Source organism: Tinamus guttatus, unplaced genomic scaffold, assembly GCF_059628265.1.
Source record: "Tinamus guttatus ecotype Peru unplaced genomic scaffold, ASM5962826v1 Tinamus_guttatus_pri_ptg000240l, whole genome shotgun sequence".
Taxonomy (NCBI): domain Eukaryota; kingdom Metazoa; phylum Chordata; class Aves; order Tinamiformes; family Tinamidae; genus Tinamus; species Tinamus guttatus.
In genome coordinates, this window is record NW_028288774.1 from 13648060 (window position 1) to 13675623 (window position 27564).

The window sequence follows — 27564 nt, forward strand, 5'->3', positions numbered from 1 at the left end:
TAGAACTCCATTGTGTACATTAGAGAAAAAAGCTTGGCAAGATACATTCAGGATTTTTGCTAAAGAGATACAAATATTTTGCAAGGTCAAAGGGCACTAAGGCAGGCTGTACTTACTTCTAGAGAAAAGCAGGCAGTATGACAAAGAAACAGTTTTTTTTTTATCTTCATTTTCACACTTCATCATCTAAGCAAGACCGTCTTTTTCAACCTGCTGAAGTGATTTAAGACATTCCGACTCTAAGTTAACTTTTACTTAAAAGTTAGCCCTTGGCATCCTAATTTAAAAAGTTATCTGTGCTTATGGTTTCAGCACAGTTCTGCAGAAGGCCAGTACTTCTATTTTTAAACTGGATTTTACTATGCTATGAAGTTCTTACACAAATCTTACAGGTCTAGAGAAAGGGAATACTTCTGTAAGAAGACGAACGATTGAAGCAACTCTTTTATAGCACAATATGAAACTTGACACTGTTTTCTGTTGCCAGTATGATTCCCAAGTGAGATGGATAAATTGTGGTCAAGACCTGGACAGGTTAACTAGTGGTCATCAGTGCTGGTGGTACCTTTATATACAAAAAAAAAAAAAAAAAAGAGGATACTATTGGACAGGGCATTTGAAATTTAATACCAGACATGAAACAAGACATCTGTTGGACTCTCATGTGTTTCTCTTTGAATGGGCTTTAATTGAAAGCTCAGTGAAAAATGCAGGTTACATTCTTAGTGTTATCAATAGTTTGTAACAGCAACAACATCAGAACAGTGATGCATCTAATATTTATACACTTTCTAATTTTAGATGTCTAAGAGCAATACATTATCAGATATATATATATATACACACAATTTCAAGCAATTAAAAGTAAATAATAAACCCCTCCTCCCAAAACCCTGAAACAATATATTTCCTTACACTAATAATGTCTTTTTCACATACACTTGACCAAGAGTCTTTTTAAGTTACTTATCTTAAGAGTAATCTGTTAATGGAGATCCTGGACCAGCCCCATTAAAGTTCAGTTTTAAGTTTATACAGCTTGCTAGCCACATAACCAGTGTGGCTTTACATTGTAAACGAATCCCAAATGTCTACAATGATTGGAATTAGTTTTGTGTCAAGGAGATCTATACGTCTCATGATGGAATAAATTTAAATCAATACATTTAAAAGAGACAGAGAGAGAGTTATTTGACAAACAAATCAGTTGTTGGGGATCAATTATGTGATTATTTAAAGAACAAGTTAACTTAATGGTAAGATTCTTATTTTCTGTACAGAGAGGTATTGATTCAACTAGTTTTAGCTGCTCTAGAAATATGTTCTTTAAAAAAGTTTAATTTGTGAAATTCAAAAGCTGAGCTTCTAGCTTTAAAAGCTTGCCCTTCAGCAGTACAAGTACAAAGTTTACCAAAAGTATCTCAGATGAATGTTCTGGCGTAGGATAGCTCGCGTTTGGAAACTTCAGCATGTGCACAAATGCAGCAAGCATAAAGCTTACCTTGATTTGGGACAGGTACCCTACTCACGGCAGGACTGAAAAAGGTACAGTAATGTGTACCTAGGAAAGTTGAAGTAAAAATTAAAGCAGAAAACTGGAAGCAGACATCCAAAGTAAGCATTGTTTATAGTGATATTGAAACTGTGGCAATCCTGCTCACTTTTTAGCAAAGTTACAAATAAAAATCTCTTGAACTTATTGAATAGGAAATTTTTTAAGTCAAAATGGAAGACAAGGCTGAGCAGAATCCTACGGTTTAGTTAACTTGTGCCAAGTGCGTTGAGAAGACAGCCGCAGCTTTCTGACAGAGGTGACTGAAGATGGCTGAGAAAGTTTGCAGTAGCTCATAATGTCCCATCTGGTTTATTCCCTTGTTTGAACTGTCTAAAGAGCCAACTGCAGCTTAGTCATGTTCCTCTGGTGCATGTTGTGATGACGAACTAATTCATCAGACCTGGCAAATTTTTTTTGACAGCTGGGCCACCGGCAGCTGAAAGGCTTTTCACCTGTTAACAAAACACCCTGTTATTAAGCGGGTACGCGGCCTGCCCGAGACGCTGCTACTCGCTCGCGTCAGCGGTGGGGAGGACGCGCTCGGGCCGGGCTGCGCAGCGCCCTCGGCTCCTGCGCTCCGTGCTCTCTGCCTGCGGCGGCCGTCGCAGGGCCCGCGGAGCGAGCGATCCTGCGCGAGGGCGCCGGGACGGAGCGCGCCGGCCGGGCTGCTGCTGCTGCCGCTGCCCCAGCGCGCCCGCCCCGAGCTGCCTGCGGCGCTCGCTCCGGCTTCCGCCGCACCGCCGAGCGCGGCGCAGAAGCGGCCGGCGCTGCCTAGAGCTTGACATCGAGTCAAGGAGAGTCGTCCCCGCACGCTCAGCACGTTCTTTGGAACTGGTGAGTGCAAGTGAATGTGGCAGAAGCAACAGGGTTCAGCATGAAGTCTGCTGAGCTATACCAGAAGTTTCCCATTACTGCCAAAATAGAGATTTCAGAGGCCCAAAATATTCAGCATTTTTCTAACATTCCAACAAATACACTCTTCACTAAAAATGAAGCCCAAGGAAAGAACATACAATTGTAACAAGAAATGCCACCACTTTCTTAGAGTTCCATCTGCTCTCTTGATTTTCTACAGCACCTAAGTGGAATGTCAGACCGTGTCTCTGATGCTGCAGGAATGCTGCAGGAATGCTTTCATTAGCTCAGAGCAATGCCTGGTGACTCATGTTTCTGTCAGACTTTCATTTTCTTTCTCCTCAAATAGATGCAATACTTTAAAGCAGGTTCAGCTCTGGGCCTGGCCTCTTCCGTGCTGTCTACACACCTCGTACCTCCAACTCAAGACACACTGGAGTGGGATGAGCTCACCCAGCCATCTTCTTCTCTTCTTTGCCTCATACTTTGTGCATTTCACAAACATCCAAATTCAGGCAAAAAGGGATCTGGGATGGGCGTGAATGTTGTGTATTTCTGTTTGTAAAATCCCATGCAATAAACAGATTATATAAGTGGGGTGGAGCGTTAAAATCTACTTTATCCACTTAACATACATGCTTGCAAAAGCATCAACCATCTCACTTGAGTGCATAACACAGTATGGGACAAAGCTGATCTGCTTACAACTACCGATAAGAATCACAAATTGCATAAAGTGGTCTCCTTTCATCTCCACAGCACTAGCCAAACCACACTGTGAACTGCTGTGAGTTTTCTATTGCTGGTAGCTTGGCGCTGCACCACCACAGCAAAGGCAGCAAGGAGCTGTGGGGCCTGACAAGCAATTCTGGTTCTCCTCTTGCAACAGGGGGCAGCAATCTCTACTGATCCTGTGCTAGGCACGGATTACTCCACACAGCTTCCCTGTGCAGGCAGCAGAAATCACATTTCTATTGCTGAAAAGTCAGAGGTGTGGAACTTTCTTTTCATTTTGTTGCTGTTTCTGAAAGCAAGGATTGCTACCGCAGTTAACTGACTCAGCGATGAGCACAGTTTGGGCTTGGCCTGTGAGGAAGGACTAAAACAGATTACTAGAAAAATAAAAAGAGAACAAGTTCTCGTTTCTCCCTTATTTAGGTAAACTGGGACACTGAGGGGTCTTCATATGAATTAGCAGATGAGGCAGCAGTGAAACGTGATAGGGAACACAGTTTATCCTGACAAGCAACATGGGGAAACCTGCTTGCCATGTGTCCACATCAGAGCGTCAGCTCTTGCTGAGCAAGAAAATACCTGGGTGCAGCCCCGGGTGCTGTGGCTCGGCACGGGAGGCTGGGGAGAGCCCAGGAACACAGCCAAGCCCTTGGGCATTGGCAGCTCGCAGGCGCAGACGGGGCTGTTACTTGAAGCACTTCTTTGGTTCGCTCCAGAGAAAGTCCCATGATTCTCAGGTTAATTGTGTCCTTTATGAAAATTTCTAACTAATTTATTCAAGTCTTAAACATGTATCTCTTTTGGTCCATAGGACCAATGTAGAGACATTTTTCAAGGTTAATCCTAGCATAAAATACTGTGGCAACTACGAAGAGCCAAGTGAAATCACTTCCTGACCAAAACTATCTCAATTCTTTTTAAACTAAGCTAGCACGTCAAAGCGTTTAGTAAAAAAAAAAAAAAGTACTTGGTAAAAATATTGTATATGTACTGCGAGGGAATATAAAAATATTTATTCATAAGAACAATTCTAAAGTTACAGCCAAAATACAGAGGTTGCTGCAGTTGCTCCTTAATAGTGTTCACAGTCATGTGCACACAGAGTAGACTAAAATAGCCTCATATTTTTTTTCTGTATTTATATGAAATACTATGGTTTCTACAAAAAGAATGGATATTTGGATATGTGAGTAGGCTTTTACTTCAGTGTCCATCAGTGTGAGTTTGCAAGAAGCTCTCTATTTATCTTCTGGAGAGAAGAGATTGCAGCGCAATGAGCAACTATAAGAGCTTTGCCATGATTTCCTGCATTAGGCTCAAGTGACACTTAGGGGAAGCATGAGTAGTTATGAATACTTTAGATTACAGACCTTCTGCTGAAGCTAGAGTTAAAACTTCTGTCTTGGAGGTTTTTGCAGTAAAGCAGTAGATCAGCTTCACAATTGTGGGTTGAGACTGTGATGATTGTTTCATAGTAGTTGACAAAATATATTATGCCAAGCTGAAATTTCTTAAAATATTAAATAAGAATGTGTAAAATCACCTAAATCCCATTTTGAAAAGTCACTATGACATTTAGGAGCTATAGTCACATTATAAAATCATTGGGGTCTGAAATGTTTTCTGTAGTTTTGAATATTTAACCCCTCATTAGGAGACCTTCTAATCATTTAATTTATAGTAACATTTATTTAAACATAATAAATAATGAAATATAAATGTGAAGAAAAGTTTACGCACTTGTTTTACCTGTATGAGTCCTGGTATGAGTTTTCAGATGATCAGATCTGGAGAACTTTCTCTGACAGGTTTTACACTGGAAGGGTTTCACACCTGAAGAGATAAAAGAAGTCTATGCTCATACGCACTCTCCTCTTGGTAGGGTAGCTACCAAGCAGCTATTTCTGAGTTTTCAAAAATCTGGATGTTTTGTACTAGTTCCTGTAAGTGCTCCTCCCAGCTTCATGCCCCCGCATTACAGAAAGTCGTTAATCAGCCTGCCACACATAACCCCTTTGCAACCTCCGTCTACATCTGGGTCTGAAGTATCCAAACTGCACCAGCGTAAACAAGCACCCACTTACGCTGCTGGACCAAGGGAGCTTTGCAAATTTTGTTATTTTTTATCCTAGCCACCCCACAACAGCCAGGAGACCAAGTGCCAGAGCACTTCCCTGGGGGACAGGACACCCAAGCCCGCGTTCTCCCTTTCCACCGTCAGAGGAGTACTCTGAAACGGGGTCCGGCCTTCCCTTCTCCGCTCCTCCTTTCCACGTGCAATCCCATCACCTTTTCAAGCTAGGCACCCGCAGCACTCACGTAATTAGCTTTACCACACAAACCCCAGAACATCAACAGCAGTGTTTATCTGGTTGCTTGTGGGCACTTAGTTCTTGCAGAACTGCTTGCTTTTTAAAATTATATTTCCTATATTGCAGATAACAGTACAGCGCAGTTCCACCTAAAAAGCTGTTTCAAAAAGGTGGCTGCTGGGTGGCAAGGTCATAAACAAGCACATTCATGCTGAAATGGCAGGAGAAACAGAAGGTCCAGTCCTCTACTAAAGCTGAATTTAAGAACAAATCTTTGCAGCTAACTCACTTATAAAGATGAAATCTAAAGAGGAGAGAGGCGTTGCCAACAGACCTGTGTGTCGTCTTTGGTGCCGTTTGAGTTGGTCTGAACGAGAAAATCTTCGTTCACAGTCCTTAAAATCACACTGATAGGGTTTTTCACCTGTAAAGGACAAATGATTTATTAGAAAACGTGCCCAAACTGAGGAATATGTTATCTAGAATCCAGAGATAAAGCCTATTACACTAAAATATTTGATCTTCCTTCCTTTCTAAAGCAATCTAGAGTTAGGCTAGATTCTCATTTGATATAAAACTATGCAACTGCATTAGAATCACAGAGGAAAGGCTGGGGAAAATAGCTAATTATACTATACTGTCTCTGATCTCAAATCTCTTTGCCCTAAAGAAAATGGCCCATTAGGTTAAAATCACCAAAATTAAGTTGCATGAAAACCATTTTATTGTTTTCTGCTAGAAAAGAACCAAAACGTCTTGTTCACTATTTTGCAGAAAACTTTAGTCAGCTATTTCGATCTGTTTCAGAGAGCTGTAATTCATGCAAGGGAACAAACTCGCAGCTTGCTCTAATTTGGATTTGAGGCAAAAACGAAACCAATGACATCCATGCAGCTGGTAATTGTAACAAGTTAAAAGAATAACAGAGCAAAATTCAAACACAGAAAAATGCACATTCTTCCCGCAAACTTAAATGCTGTTTCTTCCATAAGGCACCATTGCACAGAATTTTGCAGACAGCTGCCCCCTGCCCCCAGGCAATCCTGTGCATTATTCCCAAGCCACATGTACAGGGAGGAAACGTCCTCCACCCTCCGTATAGGTCAGTGCAGAACCTCAGGGTATGTTCTGTCCAGGAATAACAGTGAGTTTCTGATTTAAAAAAACCAAAATCCCTAAAAGATAGTGCCCCGAATGAGCATGTTTTTCAAAACGAGGGACTTCACCAGCCACATAAACAAAGAGAAAGGCAGCAGTGGAAGCAGCTGAGGAAAGACGGACACGCCGCTGGCCTGCAGCACGCTGCAGAGGTGGGGAAGTCCAGCCAGCCCCACAGAACCAACCCTGGCACTGTCACAGAGGAGCTCCATGGGTGGCAGGTTTGATTCTCACCCCGACTGAGGCCCCCTTGCACCACAGCGTAGTCCTGCAAGAGCCTAAGGTCTATCCAGTTATATCAGTCCCCACATGAAGTGTCTGTGCGGTGCCACAGCTGGCAGAGAGACCTCAGCACGAGAAGCAGTGCAGGTCCTGGCTTCCCCGTGCGCAAGGCGCACACTGGAGCAGCTGCCACCTGCTGCTCGGCTGCGCGTCGCTGGCACGGAAGCGAAAATCCAGCGGGAAACACCTACGGGAAAATGGGAGCTCAGCAAAATAAGGGAAGGTGAGCTTGGCTTCCCTGTGTATTTTTGAACTCAAAATGCTTCCAAAAAACTTCAGTGAGAGGATTGGCATTTTTTATTTTATTTTGATGAGGAGAAGAGGGATTTTTGGCACCAGTTGCATCTTGAATGAGAAGTGTATCTGCTGAGCTACAGCAAAGGAATATGGCTGTGATGCCATTTTATCCTTGTGCATGACTAAGTAAGTAAATTGGTCTGTCTTACATAAATATTCATTTGGGGCTAATCATTAGAATATTAGGATGTGGCAGGATTTAAGAGCCTAAAGACATTTCTTCTTTTAAAATAATTTTTCTGGATGGTCTTTAGACACTTTGTATAAACTATTACAGAATCGATTGAAAGGTTTATTAATAGCTCTGTACTATATTTGCACAGAACTCTGTTCTAAGGTACCAGTACAAGCTATTTGAGTTTAAGGCAGAAGTCTTCTGATGGGGGTAACACAGCATAACAGCATCTTAAGAAGTGTATTGCAAGTTTACGAGTGCAGCTAAGATCAAAATTTCACAATAGCGGCTAAATCTGCAGGAACGACTTACGCTCCTGTGACAGTCACCCAAAAGAGTTTCCTGACTCTCAGACTTAGGTGTGGGCAATTGCCATTCTGCTGTGCTTAATTTATTAACATAAGGGATTAAAGCTGCCAGAAGTGTTTAAAATAATTCCCCACACTTTGACCACAAGGACTCCCTGGGGGGTGCCTGCTTCTCCGAAACCACTTACTTCCAAGGAATTCAGCTCTTTGGCAGATTTAAGAGGGGAATGTCAGCAGAGCAGAGTGCAGTGACAGGGTGATTGTCTCCTAATTGCAAAATAAATGCAGAAGACAGGGAGGTATTTGAATGAAACAGTATAGCAGGTCTGATGGCAGGCATCTTAAAGCTTTTCTTTAAATATTTGAAATATAACCTTGATTAAATTCAGGACAAATTTAACCAGAGCGTGTAATCAATCCAGCATGCTTACACAGAGATATGTCAACACTGCACACAAAACAAAAGCAAACAAACAGAAACAGGCACAATATTTGGACAGAAATCCTAGTCCTAGAGATTTCCTTCTACACGCTCAGTATCAGCTGGTGGCAAGCGAAATGCCTGCTGAGGCCTCCTGTCCTGGAAGCGGTAACTTCCATGAGTTTCATGAGACCAGGATGGCAAAAAGATGCCAAATCAGAAAGAGCCTCTTGGTGCCTCATTAAACCACTACACAGAAAGTCTCACAGATCCACTAGAACCTTTTCAGTAGTAGTCTTAGATCTCTCAATATATGAAAAACATTCCAGTGTATATTCACCTTCCTATATGACTATATACATTAAGAAAAAAGTAAAACAGAGATGCTGATGACCTTTCAACAGTCCTTTCTCCTGTGACACTGAAGTTTTCCTGATTATTTCCATTTATTTACTAATGGAGAGAACACAAAGTAAAGTCTAAACTCAGTGCATGACTTGACTAATGAAATAGTCAAAATGGGAGAGGTATTTTTTGATATTTAGGAAAAATAAAGCTCAGCAATGACAGCACAAGTGTGATTCAGCCTTTGCATTACTTCAGTAAACACTTTTAATAAAATAAAACTATTTCCTCAAAGAGGGCTAAGTTAAAAAAGAACAAGCTCACACATTTTCTGAAATTCCTCCTATTGCAGCTATTGCACAAAATATTCCCCTTGCCTGTTTTATCTAACTAAGGAGCACTGGAAGAGCAAAAGCCTGCTGCCAAGAGCAAAGCATCAGGAGAAGGGTTGGTTTTGTGGCCTGTAAGTGTCACCACGAAGCTGACGGCCGCCTGTGCTCCCTTGTACCCCCACTGAATCAGCCAGCACAGTCCCCTACGCAGAACTTCACTGCACTGCTCTAACACATTCCTGTTCCACCTGCTCTCTGTATTTAGTAAAGAGTCTTTACAGGAAATGTTTCCTATCACCTTCACGTGGGGCTTCAGGTATAGAAGGATGTTACCGTTGTGCAACTAAACTCTTGTTTTAAATACAGAATAATTTTGCTTTATCCTTCAGACATTAAAACCCAGGAAGGATGGAAAGCTTGAAAAATCAAGGCCATAGATCCATGCTGCCCTGTGGTGTCCCACACTGGAGCACCAAGGACACCCACGGGAGAACAGAACAGGGCAAAAAGCCACAATACTTTCCCTGGCCACTCTCCTAGAATCCAACAGTCACAGCCAGATGGAGCAGAGCTCTGTCTTTCAAAGGTGTTTTAACAACTAATGACTATAAGAAGCTTTGCAGCACAGTGACACGTGCCATCATAAAAGGATATTTGCTTCAGTCAAAGCAATCAGTATGGGATGATGAGCACAAAAATCATTGTTTGATTCTATTATTTACACCTATTAGAGCCTCTGAATTTCACCACCAAGAGACAGCAGCCACATAAAGGATGAAGTCCTGAGTTACAGATTCTCTGTTTTCCTTACAGAAACTCGCAGCTGCAGCTGAGCATATTTCAGCTGAAGGATGTGTGTGGTGGGAAGGCAGGGAGCGCTTTCCCTGTGAAGATGCTGTTCTACGTAGGATAGATCTACAGTTCTTCCAATGTGTGGCACTACACTCCAAAGGGCTGAGGCAGAACCACCACAAACGACATTCATGAAGGTTTAGACATAAATTTGTTTCCACAAAGAAATCTCTGAAGTTTACAGGATAACGAGTCACTATATTAATGGCTGCACTGCTGAAAAGTTATATGTATTTCTGCGTTTCCCTTAGGAGGCCTATCTGCTGCAGCAAAATATACCACGATAAGAGAAAGCTTTTTTGGCTGCACATGTTTCAATAAAAGCCTTGTTAACAATGCTAAGCAATCTTGAAGGGTACAAAATGTCAACATATTTTCAACTAAGGCTGTGTTGAAACATTGGTAAAAACTGATTACAGGATCCAATTTTGTGTTTTAGAGCCCTGTTTGATTTTGCAATACTGCAGCTAGTGAACAGAAGATCTAAAAAGCCAGTGCCAGTCCTCTGTAAATGGTAGAAAGGAAAAGATAGTCAAGAGCCAACACTATTCTGTATTGATACCACCTGCTGTTTTAATACTAGATACATGCCACTGTTTGCAAGTCATTATTACAAAACTGATGTACCATTATACTAAGAAAGGTGGAAGAGTTTCAATGTCATGAGTCAATGCAGAAACATAAGACATAATGTTTTACTTTGGCCATAAAGAGATATGCCAAACACAAGCAAACTATCCCAGAATTATCTTATTATATAAATGAGGCAATGTGAAAATATATTAATTCATATGCAGAAGTGTTTGCAGAGCATCCACTGCAAACACTCCCATAAAGCATAATTCGCCAAGCACTCCCAAAAACTAAGACTTTCAGGTTAGAGGAGGAGCCAAGAAATGAAGTGCATCATGTCCTAATCTCTGTGGCAATTGGGAAATTGCTAGAGCACAATTTCCAGGTGATAATTATTGGAAATAGCTAGCACCCAAAAATCTAACAAAAATCTAACTCTCCCTGCCAGCCAGATAAAGAAGAAAAATCACTTCTAATCCCAAGGCTGAATGTATCGTCCAGACAAGTCAAGCAACTACCCCAGAAAGCTTCCCCTACCTTGTTCCACTACACTTCCACATTTTCTTCTCTTTTAGATTTATTTATGGAAAACAGCATCATAGAATCATAGAATGCTTAGGGTTGGAAGGGACCTCTAGAGATCACCTAGTCCAACCCCCCTGCATATGCAGGGTCACCTAGAGCATGTGGCACAGGAATAGAATGACATTTCTGCAGACCTTGGACTCCAAAGTCTTCATTATCTACCCTTTATGCCTGTCTGTATTCTATAGACATTCTATAAACATTTAAATCATTTTTTTGCCTGTAGAACTTTATCCTGTTAAAAAACAAGCCACAGAGACTATCAAGTTCCTTCGTAAGCATCTTTCAGTGTTAATTCACAGAGAATCTTCTGCATCCTGACGAGGAACTGCCCAGAGCACATACCCACCTTGCCGGAAGGATTCGCTCTGCCCCAGCTTGGCACGTCACTTCTGGCCCCTCGGGCCGTTTTGAAATCACCCTCCCCACTCTGCTGTCCAGCGCTGCCACGCAACCTCGGCGGGTCACCGCTGCCCTTACCAGTGTGCTTCCTGCTGTGCATCTGCAGGTGGGACAGCTTGAAGTAGCGCTTGTTGCAGCCGGGGTACGCGCACATGAAGGGCCGCTTCTCGTTCGTCTCGCCCGCCGATCGGACGATCGTTGGAGCCACTCCAGGCACTCGTCGGACATCCTGCAAGGACAGAGGCTGGCTGATGCAATACATATGTTCTAAGCTTTGGCTTATCACAGTCAAACAGTCAAACACGCTGCTCTGGGACAAAGAAATACTTGAATATAGCACACTATATATATAGCACAAGGCTATTTTATTTTATTTTTTATTAACTCAGGGAAACTGCAGCATATCTTAAGCTGGTCTTTGCAGAGTATTAAAATTATGTGCAGGTAAAACACAGTGAATTCTGCTTATTAAATTCTCTCAGTGAAATGTATACGTGAGATTAAGCAGGGCACACTGATGGCGGGTGTGATTGCACAGACCCAGAGGAACATTCATTGGCCATGAAATAATTTGGGGCTTATACCAGTGAAAAGAGATAAGAGCATTCTTTACATTAAACTTTCATATTGAGTTAAAGGATGAGATATTAATATTTTGGATCAATGAAAATTGGTTAAAAAAAAACGTGCAGGTGGAGCTGGAGGATAGTTCAATCTTAATGCAGTTTGGCCACCGTCATCATGTTCCATCAAAAACAATCATCTTCTGCAAGAATTCACTTCCTTAAACTATGTTAACTGCTTGGTCCTAGTCACTCAACAAAAAGTTGGCTCACACGTCTGCTTCTGCGAGCTCCTTACTAGATAACGAATTGTGAAGCCATATAGTAATACAAAAGGACAAGAGATGCTGTCTAAAAATGTTCACATATGCTGAAAACACAGATGACAACACAACACAGAAGAGAAATATTTTGTAATGACTTTGCCATAAGTTTAAAGAAGACATATTTTCATATTTATTTATCAATGCTCTAACTTTCAGAAAGGTAAAAAATTATTCATGAGGACACAGTCGCTTATTAAATTTTCTTGTGAGGAAATACGTTCAAATTAGTAAGGCTTCAAGCCTCTCTGAAATCAAACTGTTATCTTTTCTATACAGTAATGGACTTAACCCATTGCAACCACAGAAGCCTTGCAAGGCAGAAGTGACTGCAGCCAGTTGCAGGGCTTTCTATTTTGGACCACTGCAAGAAGCTGATAAGGAATATTGCCTCAAAAATGTGTTTTAAAGGAGAAATTAATATTTTTAAAGAGCTTTGTCAGAAGGTAGTCCTACGTTTTACTTCGACGAAGTCAGGACCTCGTTATTTCAAGCATTTCCTGATAACAGGGAAAGCACAAAGCCGGGGTGGATACACAAATAGCAGGGCAGTAGTAACCAAACGGGCCCCCCCGCGAAGGGCTGCCCTCACCTGTATGCCTCTGAACACGCCGTGGGTGTGTATCCTGTACTGGGCCCCGCAGCTGTACAGCATCGGAGCGCTGTGGTTCTCGTTCTCGTATCCTGCTGTATGGCTGTAAATAAAGGAGAAATTCAACAGTTTTCAGTGCTCGGCTCCAGGAGAGAGGTTCCATGGCTGAGGCTGGCGGTAACACCTGCAGAGCTCGCTTCTGCAGCCAGGACATCCCCGTCGGAGCGGCGTTCCCAGAAGCAGGCTGCCTGCACCCGCTCCCTCCCGGCCCAGGGCGCTGACTCCACACACACGTCTTCTCGCAGCCATTAAGACAGTCCGGAACAAAAAAATTACTGCCATGATTTGGACTCTGATGTATTTTCACAAAGATATTAGGTAGAGGGAAAAAATCCACATAGCAGCATAACTGTGTCATGTGCACATGTACACGTTATTTATCAGTTAAATGTGGGGCTGGCTATTGCTAATATCTTTTGGAATGAGCAAAATGCCTCAAGTTTCACATTAAGTGCAGTGGATTTTTGTCAGCACCTCATGACTCAGATATTACCAGATACTACCAAGAAAGTGATGACATTTATAAGAATAGCAGTCATGTACTCATAAACAGAGATTACAAATCAGTGTCCAAACTACTTATCCCACATATCAGCTTGCGGGATGCACTACAAATTAACCCTCAAAAACAACAACAAAGCCTATTCCTACTAGCTGTAAATAATCAGGATACTTCATGCAGCATCATGATGAAAGTTTTAAAAATATATAAGTTCTGTTCTGTTTTGGAGAATCTCACAAGCATATGGTCATCTAATTACACTTTTTCTTCAAAATCCTACTTTCTGCTCTCCAGAATGTTAAAAACATTGCTGTATTTCCCGTGCACAACCTCCTTGATGTCAGAAAGATGTAAATAAACTTTAGCTTTTAAATTAGTAGCCACATGTATTAATACACCCTGGCAATGGTAAGTGCTCATATTTTACCCTGCGCTAGAAATTAGAAAGCCCAGAGCAAAGCCCAAGGGCACAGAGCCTGGGACAAAGATGGATACATAGGATGTTATCCTAGGCTTTGCCAAGTGCTTGCAATAGCAATTCTAGGGGGTCCCTGAGGCCCGCGCTCTCATTTCACTGGTCCTTCCTTTCTTTACACTCAAAGTTCATGTGCAGAGTAGAGTTACAAGGAAGTTTTAAACCACTTAAGTGATTTGCCGAACAGCCAGAGGAACGGGACCGCAGGAGCCATCTAAAAGGTTTGTGAGCTTCACCGAGGAGAGGAGAGGTTTACTGAACAGCCATTGCAGCAGCGCGTGGGCCACGTCTGTCATGCTGAGCCCTCGTGGCAGCCCGCGGGCCGCCACCTGACAGATGGGCTTCTTCAGCTCAATCCCTCACTGCTTCCAGTCCACTTCAGCGCTCCTGGCCAGCTAGGACTTGCCAGGAATTCCCTTCAGCTCCTCCTATCCAGGCAAAGGATCAAAGGCTACTTCCTTCTGGAGACTCTACTCTGTTATTTCAGCCTGAAGTGGCAAATAGGAGATCACAGGGAAACAAGCTATAGGGTAGTGGCAAGAAAACATCCTTGCTGAATTTTCCTCTCTATTTAAAGGCAGCAAAGTCTACAGACTTTGCTAATAAATAAACAAATAAATCAATTAAAGCTTAAAAAGCACCTGACTCATGGCAACGCTCATGTTAATCACAAATTATAGGGTGTATTTTTAAAAAGAAGGGACAGGAGAACTACCATCTTACAGTGAGCTCCTCCATTTGCAGCAGAAGCTGCTGCTGCTGATCTGCAGAATATTAGTGAATCAAGGGTAAATATTGAACTTTGACATTAGACACCCTGAGTAGTTGCGTAACCTTCAGTTCACACCTTTCCTAATGACCTTACCCATGATAAAAAGCAGCAGACAAAAAGACAGATAAGAAAACTCCCAAGACAGAAGGAACTTTAGAAGGAAGAGGAACATCCAGCAAAAGTTTATCATACAGCCTAATATTTCCTTCAAATTCACATGGTTTTCACCCTTCAGTAATTAAGACTTTTGTAAAAAAAAAAATAGTCCCTTTGGAAATAATTCCTCCTAGAAATAAGAAACCAAATAAACACCCTGGCTTGTGCCTTCAGCGATGTCCCTATGAATGGGAGATCTTGGGAAGGTCTCCATCCGAACTGCTATTGCTCAGCTGGGAAGCCTTCCGCAACGTTCAGCCTTTTCATTTTCATATTTCCTCCCATTATTTCTAAATATACTTCTCTATAGCTGTACATAAAGCTGCAAATTCTTGAAGATTTAAACCTGTTTTCAGAGGCTCCTGACCCATAATATATTAACTACCGAAGAGCCATCTACTTAAAGAGCCCCTGACAAGAGGCATTTTAAGGAGGAACCGTAGTTTCCATTCTAAAGCGTATCACCGCTGGCTGGTACTCAGCACAGTCACACAGCCCAGGATAGCGAAATGGGCTACACGGGATTTCTTGAGTCAGAAGATAGAATTTACTATGAAGCAGCATGAAATAACGTGATCTTCATGGAGACAGAAATTAGCAGTGACTCTTCATTCAAATCAGTGAAGATCCTGGTACACTGAATGGAGAGTTTTCATAACCAGTCCCTACTCCTGCTCTCTTGAACCTGAACCTTCCCTCTGCATTAATAATAACCTTAAAAAAAAAAGGAACTTTCTTCTTTCAATCTCTTCCCTCTTTGCTCAATGCATCCATGATGTATGCCACAAAATTTATACCACATTTTTGCATAGTCAGGTTTCTTTATATTGTTACGATCTACATACTAAAATAAAAAGAAGTGACAGAAGAACCAGTATAAAGGCCTAAGTACATTCCTGAACCTCAAAACCTCAAATTTACTGCATTTGAAAGATAAAAATGAGAGGAAATCCCACATACATTAACAGTGCAAGTAAGTGATGCATTTGTATCTGCAGTACATTAGGTAGAAGGAAATCTTAAGAGGGTTGGAGCTCTTTAACTTTTGTCTCTTCTAGTTGGGGATTAGATGTTTAACTAGGCAAACAAGCAGAACGTCATACGCTTTGACATTTACTAAGGCATGAAAAATAATGAAAAGTTGCCCATAAAGTCCCTGAGGAGCAGGCAGCATCCTACATCTTCCTCAAGCACCACAAAGTCCACGCTGCGCGTTCCAGACCAAGCAACAATAACAAAAACACGTTAGGGACTCACCAGCGCTGCGCAGGTGGACGTGCATGAACACTGGTCCTTGGGATAGACCACTTCCCAGAAGAGGAGCCGCGTGTTCTCCCAAGGGGAGACCAAGGGGCAATAAATGAGTAAGCAGATTTCCCCTTTAAAGCCCAGAGTTATCACTGGGAGCGACACCCGGCTGATCCCTCTGCAAGTCCTGCAAGGAGTCAGATCTAAGCAAGGTCAGACACAGCCAAATTGTGGGGACCCAACAGGGATTTTTTTCGAGAAAGGACTGCAGGATTGGGCATCACGGTCTCTCGCGTTCTGCCTTTACCTGTAAATATGCGACTCCTTTAACTTAATGAAAGCAGCACAAAGGCAGAACTGGTGTATTAAATATTTCGTTGGTTGATGAAAAAATCACCCAGTGTATTTGTTCTTTGGCTCTAGACAGCCATAAACAGACATGGAAAAATATCCATAAAACGTAACTCTAGATAACCGAGCAACCAAGACTGGTACTTACTAATACAAAATGCTAAGCAAGTGCTATCTGCTGGAGAGTATTTAGAAATGCTTGCATTTAGCATTAGTCCAGCAAATCCGTAGCACTTGGAGAGTAGCTCTTTTACAATGATTAATCTCTAAATTGTACAGATTGTACAAAGATTAATAAAAACGAAGGTTTTACAGATGAGAATGTGTGATGAAAAACAGAGCAGCTTTAGAGAGTTGTATCAATCTAAGTGGTTATAAAAAAACTCATAAAAGATGACATTCTAATCTGAATATTTTAAAAAATAATCAAGCTGCAATTTCTCTCTCACACCATTTTTACTTTGTTAAGCTGAAATTGTCTGTGTAATGCATAAACCAGCTACAACTTAATCTGAGGAGTTAAGCTTCTTTATTATTATTTCATAAACTGAAAAAGGGAAACTTTAAGGCATACCGAGGAGAGTTAGAAAATTTCAGATGAAATGTGAATACATGTTGATTCATGAGATTCAGACTTGGAAGAATTAAAAAAAAAAAAAGAAAGCCAGAAAGCAAGATTACATTAAACAGGCACCACATTAAGCCTCAATTTAATTGTGTTTCAATGCAGGGACAGGAATTTTAGGGTTTAGAAACAGAGCCAAAAAAATGAGGCAAAGTGAGGGTGTGGGCTAGTCCTGTTGATAACAGAACATAAAGGAAAAGAAGTAGAGCTAATTCTCTCTGCTAAAATATTTACCATCCTAGCACCATGGGAAAAATATGTATGGAGACAGCAAAAAGATTTTGATTAGTTATATAGAAGATCATATTTCTGCCTGCTCTTTGTCTAACACTATTAAGGAGGGTGGAGTGTAAAGCTGCATTTTTATCTGCACGTTGCAAGGCGAAGTAATATTAAAAAACGTGATTTCACAGATTACAGCCCTTCTGCCATCTGCAATGAGAAAAACAGCTGGTTAATGAAACGCAAGCACTGGGCCTTCAGGAGACCCTAATCTCAACAGCTTCAGTCGTGGTTGGGTTTTTGTTTTGTTTTGTTTTGTTTTACCACTGACCTCAGTGGGACCAGGGTTTCACTCAAGACTTCCCTTCGATGAGACGCTCGGCTATCAGTAGGAAAGGGAAAATACAGTACTAAGAACAATAGGTCATCGTCCACGTTGTCTGCAGAACTGAAGCTTTATGCTTCCAAATTTTACTAATTATGCCTCCATAGGTAAACTGAAGAACCTTTAGGAATCTCTCCTAGACAACCTGAGCTTTCGCTGCCTTGCTGTAGATGCAGTTTTAATGCTCTGCTACAGAATCTTGTCTCATTTTCTTTCCAGTGAGTCTGAGCAAAGAGCAATCTCTACAAATGTCTATGGAAAACACCTCTTATTTAGCACCTGAATAAAAACAAGAGGTACCAAACTAAATATTGTCAGGTTATATATGAGATTTCAAGTGGCTATAGGAAATATGGATCATTCCTTTTACTCTGAGAAACAAAGAGAAAACTATGCAGTATTTCTATTAAGTCTTGCTGTGGTGCATGTGGCTGTATTTCTTTGTCTACCAGGCACTTCTGTTCCCTACTTTGTATAAATTATTTCCACAACACTTATATACAGAACTCATCAAAACAACAGTGAGTTTCATAGCCATGAGGACTGTCTCTACAACAGTCCTAGGAAAGGAGGCAGTATTTTCTTCCTTGTACAAATGGGAAAGTAACAGAAAGAAAATAAGGATAAAAACTGAGGGAAAAGATGTCCACTAATTTGGGGCATCCCTTCTGAGATGTTTAGGACAGCTGAGTTTGCAAAGCAGAAGTACAGGACACACCGACTTCCCTGCAACAACAACAGAGGAGGTCTCACCTCTCCCCAAAAGCCTTCCACAAACCACAGACCTTTCCCTCCGATCCTAGAAGTTGCTGGTTTGTGCCACAGTTCCTGGAGTCACTAGGACAGCCCTTGTCCACCCAGTGTTCTGAGGAGGATGGAGAAGTCGCTACGCAAACAGGCATCCCATAATCAACATATTAGCTCACAAGGCAGTAAATATGGACTACTCTCCATTCACCTGAGGGTTGGACTTTACAGGGCTTATAAGCACAGCTTGAATACAACCTTTGGCGTTAAGAACCGGACACAAGAATCTACTACCCAAACTCAGGTCATTTGAACAGTGGGTAGCAGCAGTGGGATGTCTTCTTCTCGCAGAGAAGCATATTTAGGCTTTTTGATTTGCCAGCAAGTAAAATACCTAGAATTAAGCTTCTAGGTTTACCTCTCCAGCGTTTAGCAGTGCTGGTCTCACACCCTGTTCCACACTTTTTACTGCCCACTTCTGGTTGACACCTGAGCTATTCCTTCTGCAGTTTCCTAATGCCTACGTATACTAAAAGTGCTTAAAGACTAAAACCCAGAGAAACAACAAAATTTCTTGCCCCGAGCTCCAGTATCTGACATTAAAATATCCAGAGAGGAAAAAAATTTAGCAAATCTGCTAAGTCTTAAAGCCACTGGCTGAAGCAGGCTCCAGGAGATAAAATCATGAGATAGTTGCCAGACTCTTGCTTCTACTAATACTGCACAGACAGGACCGTTGAGAAGCTCACAACTCAACTTCAGTGGCTTACACAATGGCTGAAAAGGACACAGTTTTGGCCATCCGACAACATTCCTTGCCAAACATCAAACTTCTCATCCAAAGTGAGAAGATTCTGGAGCTGATCAATCAAATGCTGGCAAGACTGCAAACAGCTAAAAGCAGAACGCTACCAGAGAAACTGCTGGATGGCTTAAGCACAGAGTGATTACCGGCCTCATCTACAATATATGGCATTTGCTTCATTTCAGTGCCTCAACCTTCAACTTGCCAGAAAGCACCCTACTGAACTGGTCTGCTATCAAATATACGTTGCACAATCCCTAAGTTTTATATAATTACAGAATCCTCTAATTACTTGTGAAAGTTATTGGTAATGTTTTCTTGCTTGCTATGAAGTAGAAGCCTTAGCTAGGCTTAGCTAAGGACTCGTGAGAACTCAAGTCAAGGGAGCTAAATAAGGACTGTCATCGCTGGACGGAATATAGAAGCTCTGTATTTCAGCAGAAAGACTGATTCCAAAATCCTTAAATTACAACTACAAGATTGAGAAAAGTAACTGAAATACTAAACGCCTGAGAATCGCTTATGAACAGATCATATATTTTAAAGATGTAAATCTTGGGAAGAATACCTTATGTTCATGGCAACTGAGATTGGAGGTACTGCGTACTGTAACTCTTGGCCAGAAAAGACAGATAACTATTTTGGCTCAAATTACCAGTGATGAGGCTATGTCTAGTGCTGATTTTCCACAGATTCTACAATCTTGGCCTATACCAAAACTTTCAGCTTTGTTTTACCATAGATCATTCATCTTGATTTTTTTCTCTTTCTTTTTTCCTCCTTTCATGCATCCTAGGTCACATACTTTACCCTGCTAACAGCCTGACTCCTGGACAAGTAAGAAGCCATTTATTTTGTTCAGTACTCCTTTAATATTCCTATTGTGTCTTTTTTTTTTCCTTCTTCACTGAATTCCCCAAAGAATAACCTCTTCCTTGCTTTAATAACTTGGACCTCGGTCAAGGTTGATGTGTTTCTCCATTTTGCAGGATATTTTCTCCAGAAGAGACAAAACAGTGTCTAATATTGAAATGGCTGGCTTTTAAAGGGTACACTTTACAGAGGAAATCACAAATACTTCAGAGAGAGAAAAAAAAAAGTAGGAAATAACCTTTAAAAAGGGAGTCAGCAAAGAGGCTGCGTGGTACACTGCTGTGGGAACTGGGGATCTTCTTTGCAGCAGCAGAGCTCCTCCATGGCTCTCTCCAGACTCGGCTCACCATCTCATTCCAGCGCAAATAGTTTACTACAGGGCTATCTCATGCCTCTAACCTTCAACCACGGCTTGTGAACGCGCTGGGGGCAGACGCCCAACGTTTGCCCCGTTATCATGCTGCGGCGCTGCACACAACGCGCGGAGAGCCGAGGCTCCCACGGCGGCAGGGGAGCCCACGAGCGCAGCCCCCGGGCCGCCTCTCCCGCCCGGCTCGTGCTGCTCGGGAGGGCCCCGCGGCGCGATGCTCCGCCGGGCACCCACCTGCGGCAGGAGGCGCGGGGCGCCCCTCGCGAGGAGCGAACGCGGCTCCCGCCGCGGGGCGCGGGGGCGGCGGCGCCGCGGGGCCTTCCTGGCCGCGCCGCGGCAGGAAGCGGCGCGGGGGAGGCGCCCGGAGCCTCTTCCCGGCAGGTGGGAGGGAGGGCGACAATGGCCGGGAGGAAGGAAGCGGGAAGCGGGAGGGCCCGCGCGCAGGGAGCCGCCGCGGCCCCGGGACGCGAGCGCCGGCTGCGGCAGCGCCGGCCGCGCCGCGCGGGGAGGGCGGGCGCTGCTTCTTTGCCTTTCGCCGTTCCCTTCGTAAAACAATACAGAAACGAATCGGAACTTGCTAGGGTGAGAGAGTCCGGCGTAAGAGAGCGGCTTACCCCTTGAGTGTGGAGCCCAGGTTCATCTGGTTCCAGGTCATGCATTCGAGCTGGGAGGTCATTTGGTATAAATTGTCACTGTGGGGAAAACAGGGAAAATTAGAGCGAAAATCGCCGTGAACTGAGCAGAATTAAGTCAAAAGAGCAGCATCGTTATTCGTTTCTTGTTTTAAAACATGCAACAGCGCAAGTCGATTTATTCTATACAGTCCCAATATAATATCGATTACAAAAATAAAATGACGCAGGGAAAATAAAAGCCTGTTTTGGTCTACAGGTCGGTTCATTTCTCATTCGCTGGAGACCTTTCCGTACGGATTTTCCCTGCGGAAAAGCAGCATCCGATAGGGACCCGTTTACAGTAACGAAAGGGCTCGCCGCCGCGCTGCGGCTGGCGGGGCGGGCAGAGGCGCTGGGTGCCCGCGGCCCCGCTCCGCGCCGGGGCAGCCCGCGGGGGAAGCCTCCGCACGCGGAAGGCCGCGGAGCGAGCGCGGGGCGCGCGGGGCCGCCCGTGTGCGCCTCCCCGAGCGGTGCCGCACGCGAGCCCGGGACTGCTCCCTCTCCCGCCGCTTCCCCGTGCGCCGTGCTGGCCTGTGCCAACTCCGCTCTGCAATTCCACGAATTCTTCCTGTAAGGCTGCTGTAATTAATTCCTCCAGGACCCTGATTTTTATTAGAAGTACCCGCCCGGTGCATTTACAGCAGGAGATTTCCCTTTAACTTTCTCTCGCTTGACAGTTCATTTATAAGAGCCTCCCCCACAATATCTACTTTCCCCCCCTCCCGCCTTCTCATAAGGCGACGCACTCACTCATCTTGTCACCGGCCGGCAGCCCCTGCGCCGCGGCGACAGCGGCCCCGGCGCGGGGCGAGCGCGGCCGCAGCTCCCCGTCCCGCTCGCGCCCCGAGGCCACGGCGAGGGGCCGAGCCCGCTGCGGGGCCAGCGGCACCGCCTGCGGACTGAACGCCTGGCCCCTGGGGAGCCGCGCATCCCTAGCTCCGCTCGCGTTTCTTATTGACAGCACCGCGGACGAGCTCATGGAAGCAGCGGCTCCGCTCCGAACCCGGGGAACGAGGCGGCAGCTGGGAGAAGGAAAGCGCCGTCCCTAGGGATACGCCTGCGCTGCTCCCGACCTGAATCCCTGGCCCTCCAAGTGGCCGCGCAGAGGACACTAAAAATAACTTATTTTCATTACAGAGATGCTTTTAAAGAGAAAAGAGAGGAAGGGGAGGGGGGGAAGCATTTCTACAACGGGGATTAATGTAAGTTGGAGTGGAATAAAAGGAAGTCAACGCTGAGCAAAAAGGGAACTTAAAAGGAAACCAGTAGTAGATCATATAGAGTTTGTTTTGGCCTGCACTGCAGTATTGCCGAGTTCTTGACCTCTGCACAGAAAGAGCTATAATCTGCACCGAGACTCCTCCACTTTTAAAGTCTTTGTAAGTGTGACTCACAGTAAATTTTCAACATCGGGCATGTTTACTACATTAAGCAGCGCGAGGTAGAAAAGTTCACAGCACCGTGCAACGCACCCACGAGCGCGGGCGGCCAGAGCGCCTGTGCACGGGTTTGTCACCACGTCCAGCTACCAGCGACAGGCAAAGTGCGAGCGGCGCTGCAAGCGGAGTCACCACTTGCCGAGGCCACAGATTTGAGAGAGGCTCTTGCTTGCAGGGTCTTTGGTGACGGTCTTCCCACCGGTTTTCTCACCGTGGCCTTCCCGACTGCTTTGCCTCAAGACCACGGTGAGGGGCCGCACCAGCAGCAGGGGCGAGCGACTGCGCTCTTTCCTTGAGCATCCCGCGAGGCCGCGGACATCCCCTTCAGAACGGCAGCAGTGGTAGTAACAATAATAATGACTGCTCCAAATCCTGTTTCGACAAGTGCGGTCGTTTTTCCAGGCCATTGCAGCCTTGTGGCTTATGAGTGCCGTTCATTTCTGCACGGTATTTAGTCTCTCTTTCCTTGACCACCCTCTCTAGCAGAAGCACTCGTGCGGCAGGAAAACCGTGAAGGGACAAGTTTCGTTTCGTTCCGTTTTTCAGGTGCTTTTGAACATCTGGACGCGAGGACAAGAAGGGACCAGCCGGGCTACCCAGCCAGAAGCGGAGCAGGCTCGGGACAAACAGGAGCTTCCCTCAGCCGGGAAGAAGCCCGTCCTGACCTACATCCCGCGCCGCAACATCGGCTCCCGGCGCGGCTGAGGGCTTAGCCCTTATCCTACCGCAGCGAGCCGCAAGCCTCCCAGGGCGCGCGGCCGGCAGGGGGACGAGCGGCCAGTACCGTTAGCGCAAGTGAGGACGGCCGCGAGGGCGGGAGGGCGAGGAACGGTGGCGTTTCCTCCAGGCGACGCCTCCCGCCGCAAGCGGCTCCCCGGCAGCGACGCCGCGGGCTAATCTCGCGGCAGAGGCTCCTTTCCTTCCTTCATTACCTCACTCCCTCCTTCCCTTGACGTCAACTCGCGGCCATCGGCGAAGTGGCTTCTGGAAGTGACAGCATTTTGTTGTCCCGCGTCCAGCGCAGATGAATCAGCAGCGATAGAGGAGCCGCGAGTGGAGCCCCTTGCCGCTTCCTCCGCGCGGGAACATTGTTTTGTGTGCGCGGGTTACTTAGCAACCCCCAGATACGGGACCGGCTCCAAGTTCACAAAAAGTTGAAGAATAAATTTTGGGTAACTTCTTTGCTCGCTAAACACGTTGTAAAACTGCGAGCGACGCGCCCAGCCCCCAAGGCCGGCCGAGGGGAGCGGGAAGCGGCGCTTGCAGAGGACACTGCTGTTTGCGGAGACAGCCCGTGCCCTTCCTCCTGGCACGGAGACCCACCACCTTGGTGGCCCCGTTCTCAGAAAGCAGTCGCTCCACAGGCCTGTCTATTCACAGCCGTTGCAGGGCTCTTGCCCGAGCTCATTTTTCGTTGCCTGCCCATCCCTATCGCCCCTGCCAGGCTCTAATTGCCCCGGGAAGGGTGCGAGCAGCGGGGCGCCTGTGGCAGTGGAGGCGCAGGGGAAGGCGCCCAGACACGGCGGGTGCCAGGCTGGAAGCGGAGTGGGTTTGTTTGTGTATGTGTGATATTATTTTGTTGTTTTTTTTTGTTTTGTTTAAATGCTTTTTTTTTTTTTTTTTTACAATAAGAGTGAACAGGCCCGTTTTCCCGCAGAACAGAGAAAGCCGCTTGAAAGGCCGCGTCCGAGCGAGCAGCCCCGCGAGCGCAGCCGCGCCGGGCCGGGGCGGTACCTGTTGTAGGGGGTCCGGAGGAGCAGGGCCTGGCTGCCCGCGCAGCTCTCGCTGGGGGTGTGACAGCCGTACACCTGCGGCGGCACCGAGTACTGCTGCTCACCTGCGGAGAGAGCGGCCGAGTGAGCGCGGGGGGCGCGGGGGGCGCGCGGGGCGCGGGGGGCGCGGCGTTACCTAGCGGGGTCTGCTGGCCCACGGCGTCCTCGTGCTTGAAGGAGTGGCCGCTGAACTGCGCCGCGTGGTGCGCCGGCGGGTGCCCGTAGCTCGGCGCGCCGTCGAACGGCACGGCGCCGTACCCTGCGAGAGCAGCGCCGTCAGCGCGGCCCGGCCCGGCCCGGCTCGGCCCGCGCGCCCGGCCGGGCCCGACGCCGCGCTGAGGGGCCAGCCGGCAGCGCGCGGGGCCGAAACTCGGAAGTGTCATGCTTAAAGAGAACAGATCGGCCTCGGCAATAAAAAAGGATGTTTTCATTAATTGTTGCTCATATTAAAGAGGAAGAGTCCCATCTGCTCTGTGTACTCCTCTGCCGTTTCCAATTTAGAAGTTACTCTTTAATCTCTTTCTCTCTCTCTTTTTAAAAAGAGTTTGCAATAAAAAGGCGGAATGCTACATGCAAAAATAAAACTACTCCTTTCAGCAAAAAAAAAAACCCTATCCAAAATAATAAACAGCTTATTTTGTTTCCTACCCCGAGCAGATTCAGATGGAAAGAGACCACCTCTGCTGACCCCGGGCCGACACCGCATCGTAAATCAGGTGCTTGGACACCAGCTTTCATTAATGACTTGGAGCTGGCTAAACAACTTCAGCTAAAAAAGTAATTACAAAGTAATATTATCTCAGCGGCTTCTCGGCTCATCAGCATTTACCCGAGTGCCAAGCTCGGCCGAGAGTCACTCTTCCAAAAAGCAAAACAACCCCCAAAGGCCACGCGGGCTGGGAAAATCACCCCGCGCTCCCGCACACGCGTGGCTCCCAGCGGGGCGGCCCCGCTGGCGGGGGTTATTTTCACGGGTAGCGTGGGGCTCATCGGGGACGAGGCGGGCCGGGGCTGTCGAGAGCTCGCGCGGGAGCTGCGGTGTCACCGCCACGAGCGGGCACGAGCGACGAAACGGGCAGGCAGCAAAGGGACCCAGCCCGTTGTCGCTTGTTCGTTTTACCGGCTCTGCCGGCGGCCCGGACGCACAGACGGTACGGGGCCGAATTAACCTGCAGGGCTGCGCGGGAGAAACGAAGTCAGTGAGAGGCACGGAAGAAAAAAAAAATCCCCAAGACCTCGCAATCTTGTCTTTCGCTGCGGTTAAGCCAGCCCGTGGGATCGAAGCGGGACAGACTTTTCCTCCGTCCCTCGCCCGCCGCGGGGTCCCTCGGCGGCGCTGCCAACCCCGCAGCTGCTTCTCGCAGCTCTGTCTCCTCCTTAGCCCTCAGGCAGAGGTTCAGCCTGCAGCCCCCTTCTCTCCCTTCCCCTCTGCCTCTTCTCGAGCTCGTTTGAAACACTGACACTGTCTACGCTGCTTCTGGCCCGCCGCAGACTTTTGGTGACCTTCAAAACTCCGCTCGGAGCAGAACGATGTTTTGGCCGCATTTTCCGGTGTTGCCTGACCCAAAGCTTCAGGAATGTGATAAGAAAGCCGAGTTCTGAACCGAGCTGCCGATAGCGAGGGCTCTTTAATTAGGGCGTTATCAGAACGAGGCCTGATTAAAATGTGCTGAAAATAATTAAAAGTGGTCCATCTGCCGCTGAACTGTGCCCGCCGCTGGAATCCAGTTGTTGGAGGAGCCCATCTGGATGAAAGAGGCGGGCGAAGGGGAAGAGGAAAATTGGGCAGAGGTTTCAAAGCCCGATTTCCCCCCACAGCCCTCCCCAGACTTGGCAGAAATGTCATCGCAAAGCCAAGGTGGTGTCTTTCCCACGCTCGGGGAAACTGGCTAAAAAAAAAAAACGCGCAAGTTCAACCTTGAGGAGAGCCAAAGCAAGAACATTTTATCCATCTCCAGAAAGAAAAAAAAAATAAAAAGGAGAGAGAGAAGAAGAGAGCAAAGCAAAGCAAGCAAGCAGCCTCTGCCGGGGCCCTGCTCTCCGCTACACACCTGCGTGGCTCTAAGGGAGCCCTGCGCGCAGAACCCCGGCCCGGTTCTCCCCTGGCTTTGGGAGCTCCGCACAGCTACGCTCCTGGCCACATCCTGGGCTCCGCACAGGCTGCGCGCCCGCCCGCTCGGGCCGAGGCAGCCGCCGCCTGCGGCGCTGCGATTGTGCCTAAACCCGAGGGTTTCTCTTCAGCGGGCCCAAGTCAGGCGAGCTCGGAGCGCGCGACGTCGCGGCTAGCTGCTCCCTGAGCGAGCCGGGCAGGGCTGGCCGCGCTCCCGCGCCGGGATTTAGTCACCCGCGTGCCCATCACCATTCCTGCCCGCACTAAAGCGCTCCCGGGGCCGTGGCGAGGTCGGACGCGCGCCCAACGCGGCCTTTCCTGGCTTGCGGGTCCCCGCGTCGCCCAGCCCGAGCTGCGGGGCAGCTCGCAACGCCAGGCCTCTCGCAAGGGCAAGGCGCTGCCAACGCACCTGCGCGCGGGCCCGCGGCTCCTTGCAGGACAAGCGCCGGGGCCGATCCGATCGCCGGCGGCTGGCGGCGAGGCCGCCGAGGAGGCCGGGGCGAAGCCGAGCCTGCCCTGCGGTCACTGGAAGGGAGCCGACGCGGCGACAACCCGCGCCCGCAGGCGGGGTGACCGCCCGCGCCGGCCCCGCAGCCCGCGGCGCCCACGGCCGTGCTCGAGGGAGAGCCGAAGCTCCGCGGCCCGCGCCGCTCCTGCGCGGATCCCGCAGCCGGGCACTCCGCGAGCGCAGTGGGAACCACGGGCGACTCGAAAGCGGCAGAACGAAATAAAAAAGACAAACCAAAACCAAACCAAAACCAAACTAAACCAAAACGCTTGGTCCGAGGGCCGCCTTTCCATGGCAGGCCTGGCGGCGCGCGGCCCAGCAGAGCAGTCGGCGCGAGGCGAGCGGCTGCGCGCTTACCCTGGTTGCGGATGGCCTGCTGGCTCTCGAGGCAGTTGGGCAGGTAGGGCGCGTTGGGGAACACCCGCGCCTGGCCCGCGGGCGGCTGGCTGGGCGGCGGCGCGCCGAAGGGCCCGTAGCGGCAGGCGCCCGCCGTGCCCGTGAACTGGCCCGAGAAGTGGACGGTGAAGGCGCTCAGGTACTGCTCCTCGTGCGGGTCCGAGCCGCTCCAGCTCGGCTCCTGCTTGATGAAGGAGTGCGGCCCCAGGGAGCCGTAGGAGGCTCCCGGTGGGAAGTCCAGGACGGGGGCCCACTGCGCCGCGCTGCTCACCGGCATGGCGCAGTTGCCGTTGCCCGCCAGGGAAGGCACGGAGGGCAGCAGCGCGTTGAGGTCCCGCACGTCGGACCCCATCTGCTCGCAGACCTTCTGCCTGCCGCCGGGCAGCCACTCCGCCCCCGGGCCGCACTT

The 27564-nt window shown here is 47.2% G+C and overlaps 1 protein-coding gene across 1 annotated transcript; it reads right to left on the minus strand.

Moving 5' to 3' along the window:
* WT1 (WT1 transcription factor) lies at positions 1-27564 on the minus strand. Its single transcript, XM_088525886.1, has 9 exons — positions 27117-27564; positions 24278-24400; positions 24104-24206; positions 20871-20948; positions 12666-12768; positions 11266-11416; positions 5792-5881; positions 4886-4978; positions 1-2007 (listed from the first exon to the last, which is right to left on the minus strand). Exons 1-9 carry the CDS (start codon positions 27505-27507, stop codon positions 1886-1888), a joined length of 1254 nt encoding a protein of 417 aa, XP_088382012.1. The 5' UTR covers positions 27508-27564; the 3' UTR covers positions 1-1885.

Coding starts and splice junctions, on each gene's coding strand:
- WT1 (XM_088525886.1), bottom strand. CDS start 27,507: ATGGGGTCCGACGTGCGGGACCTCAACGCGCTGCTGCCCTCCGTGCCT. Junction 24,401..27,116: donor GCAGGCCATCCGCAACCAGG/GTAAGCGCGCAG, acceptor CTGCTCTCGCAG/GGTACGGCGCCGTGCCGTTC. Junction 11,417..12,665: donor GCGTGTTCAGAGGCATACAG/GTGAGGGCAGCC, acceptor CTGTCCTTGCAG/GATGTCCGACGAGTGCCTGG.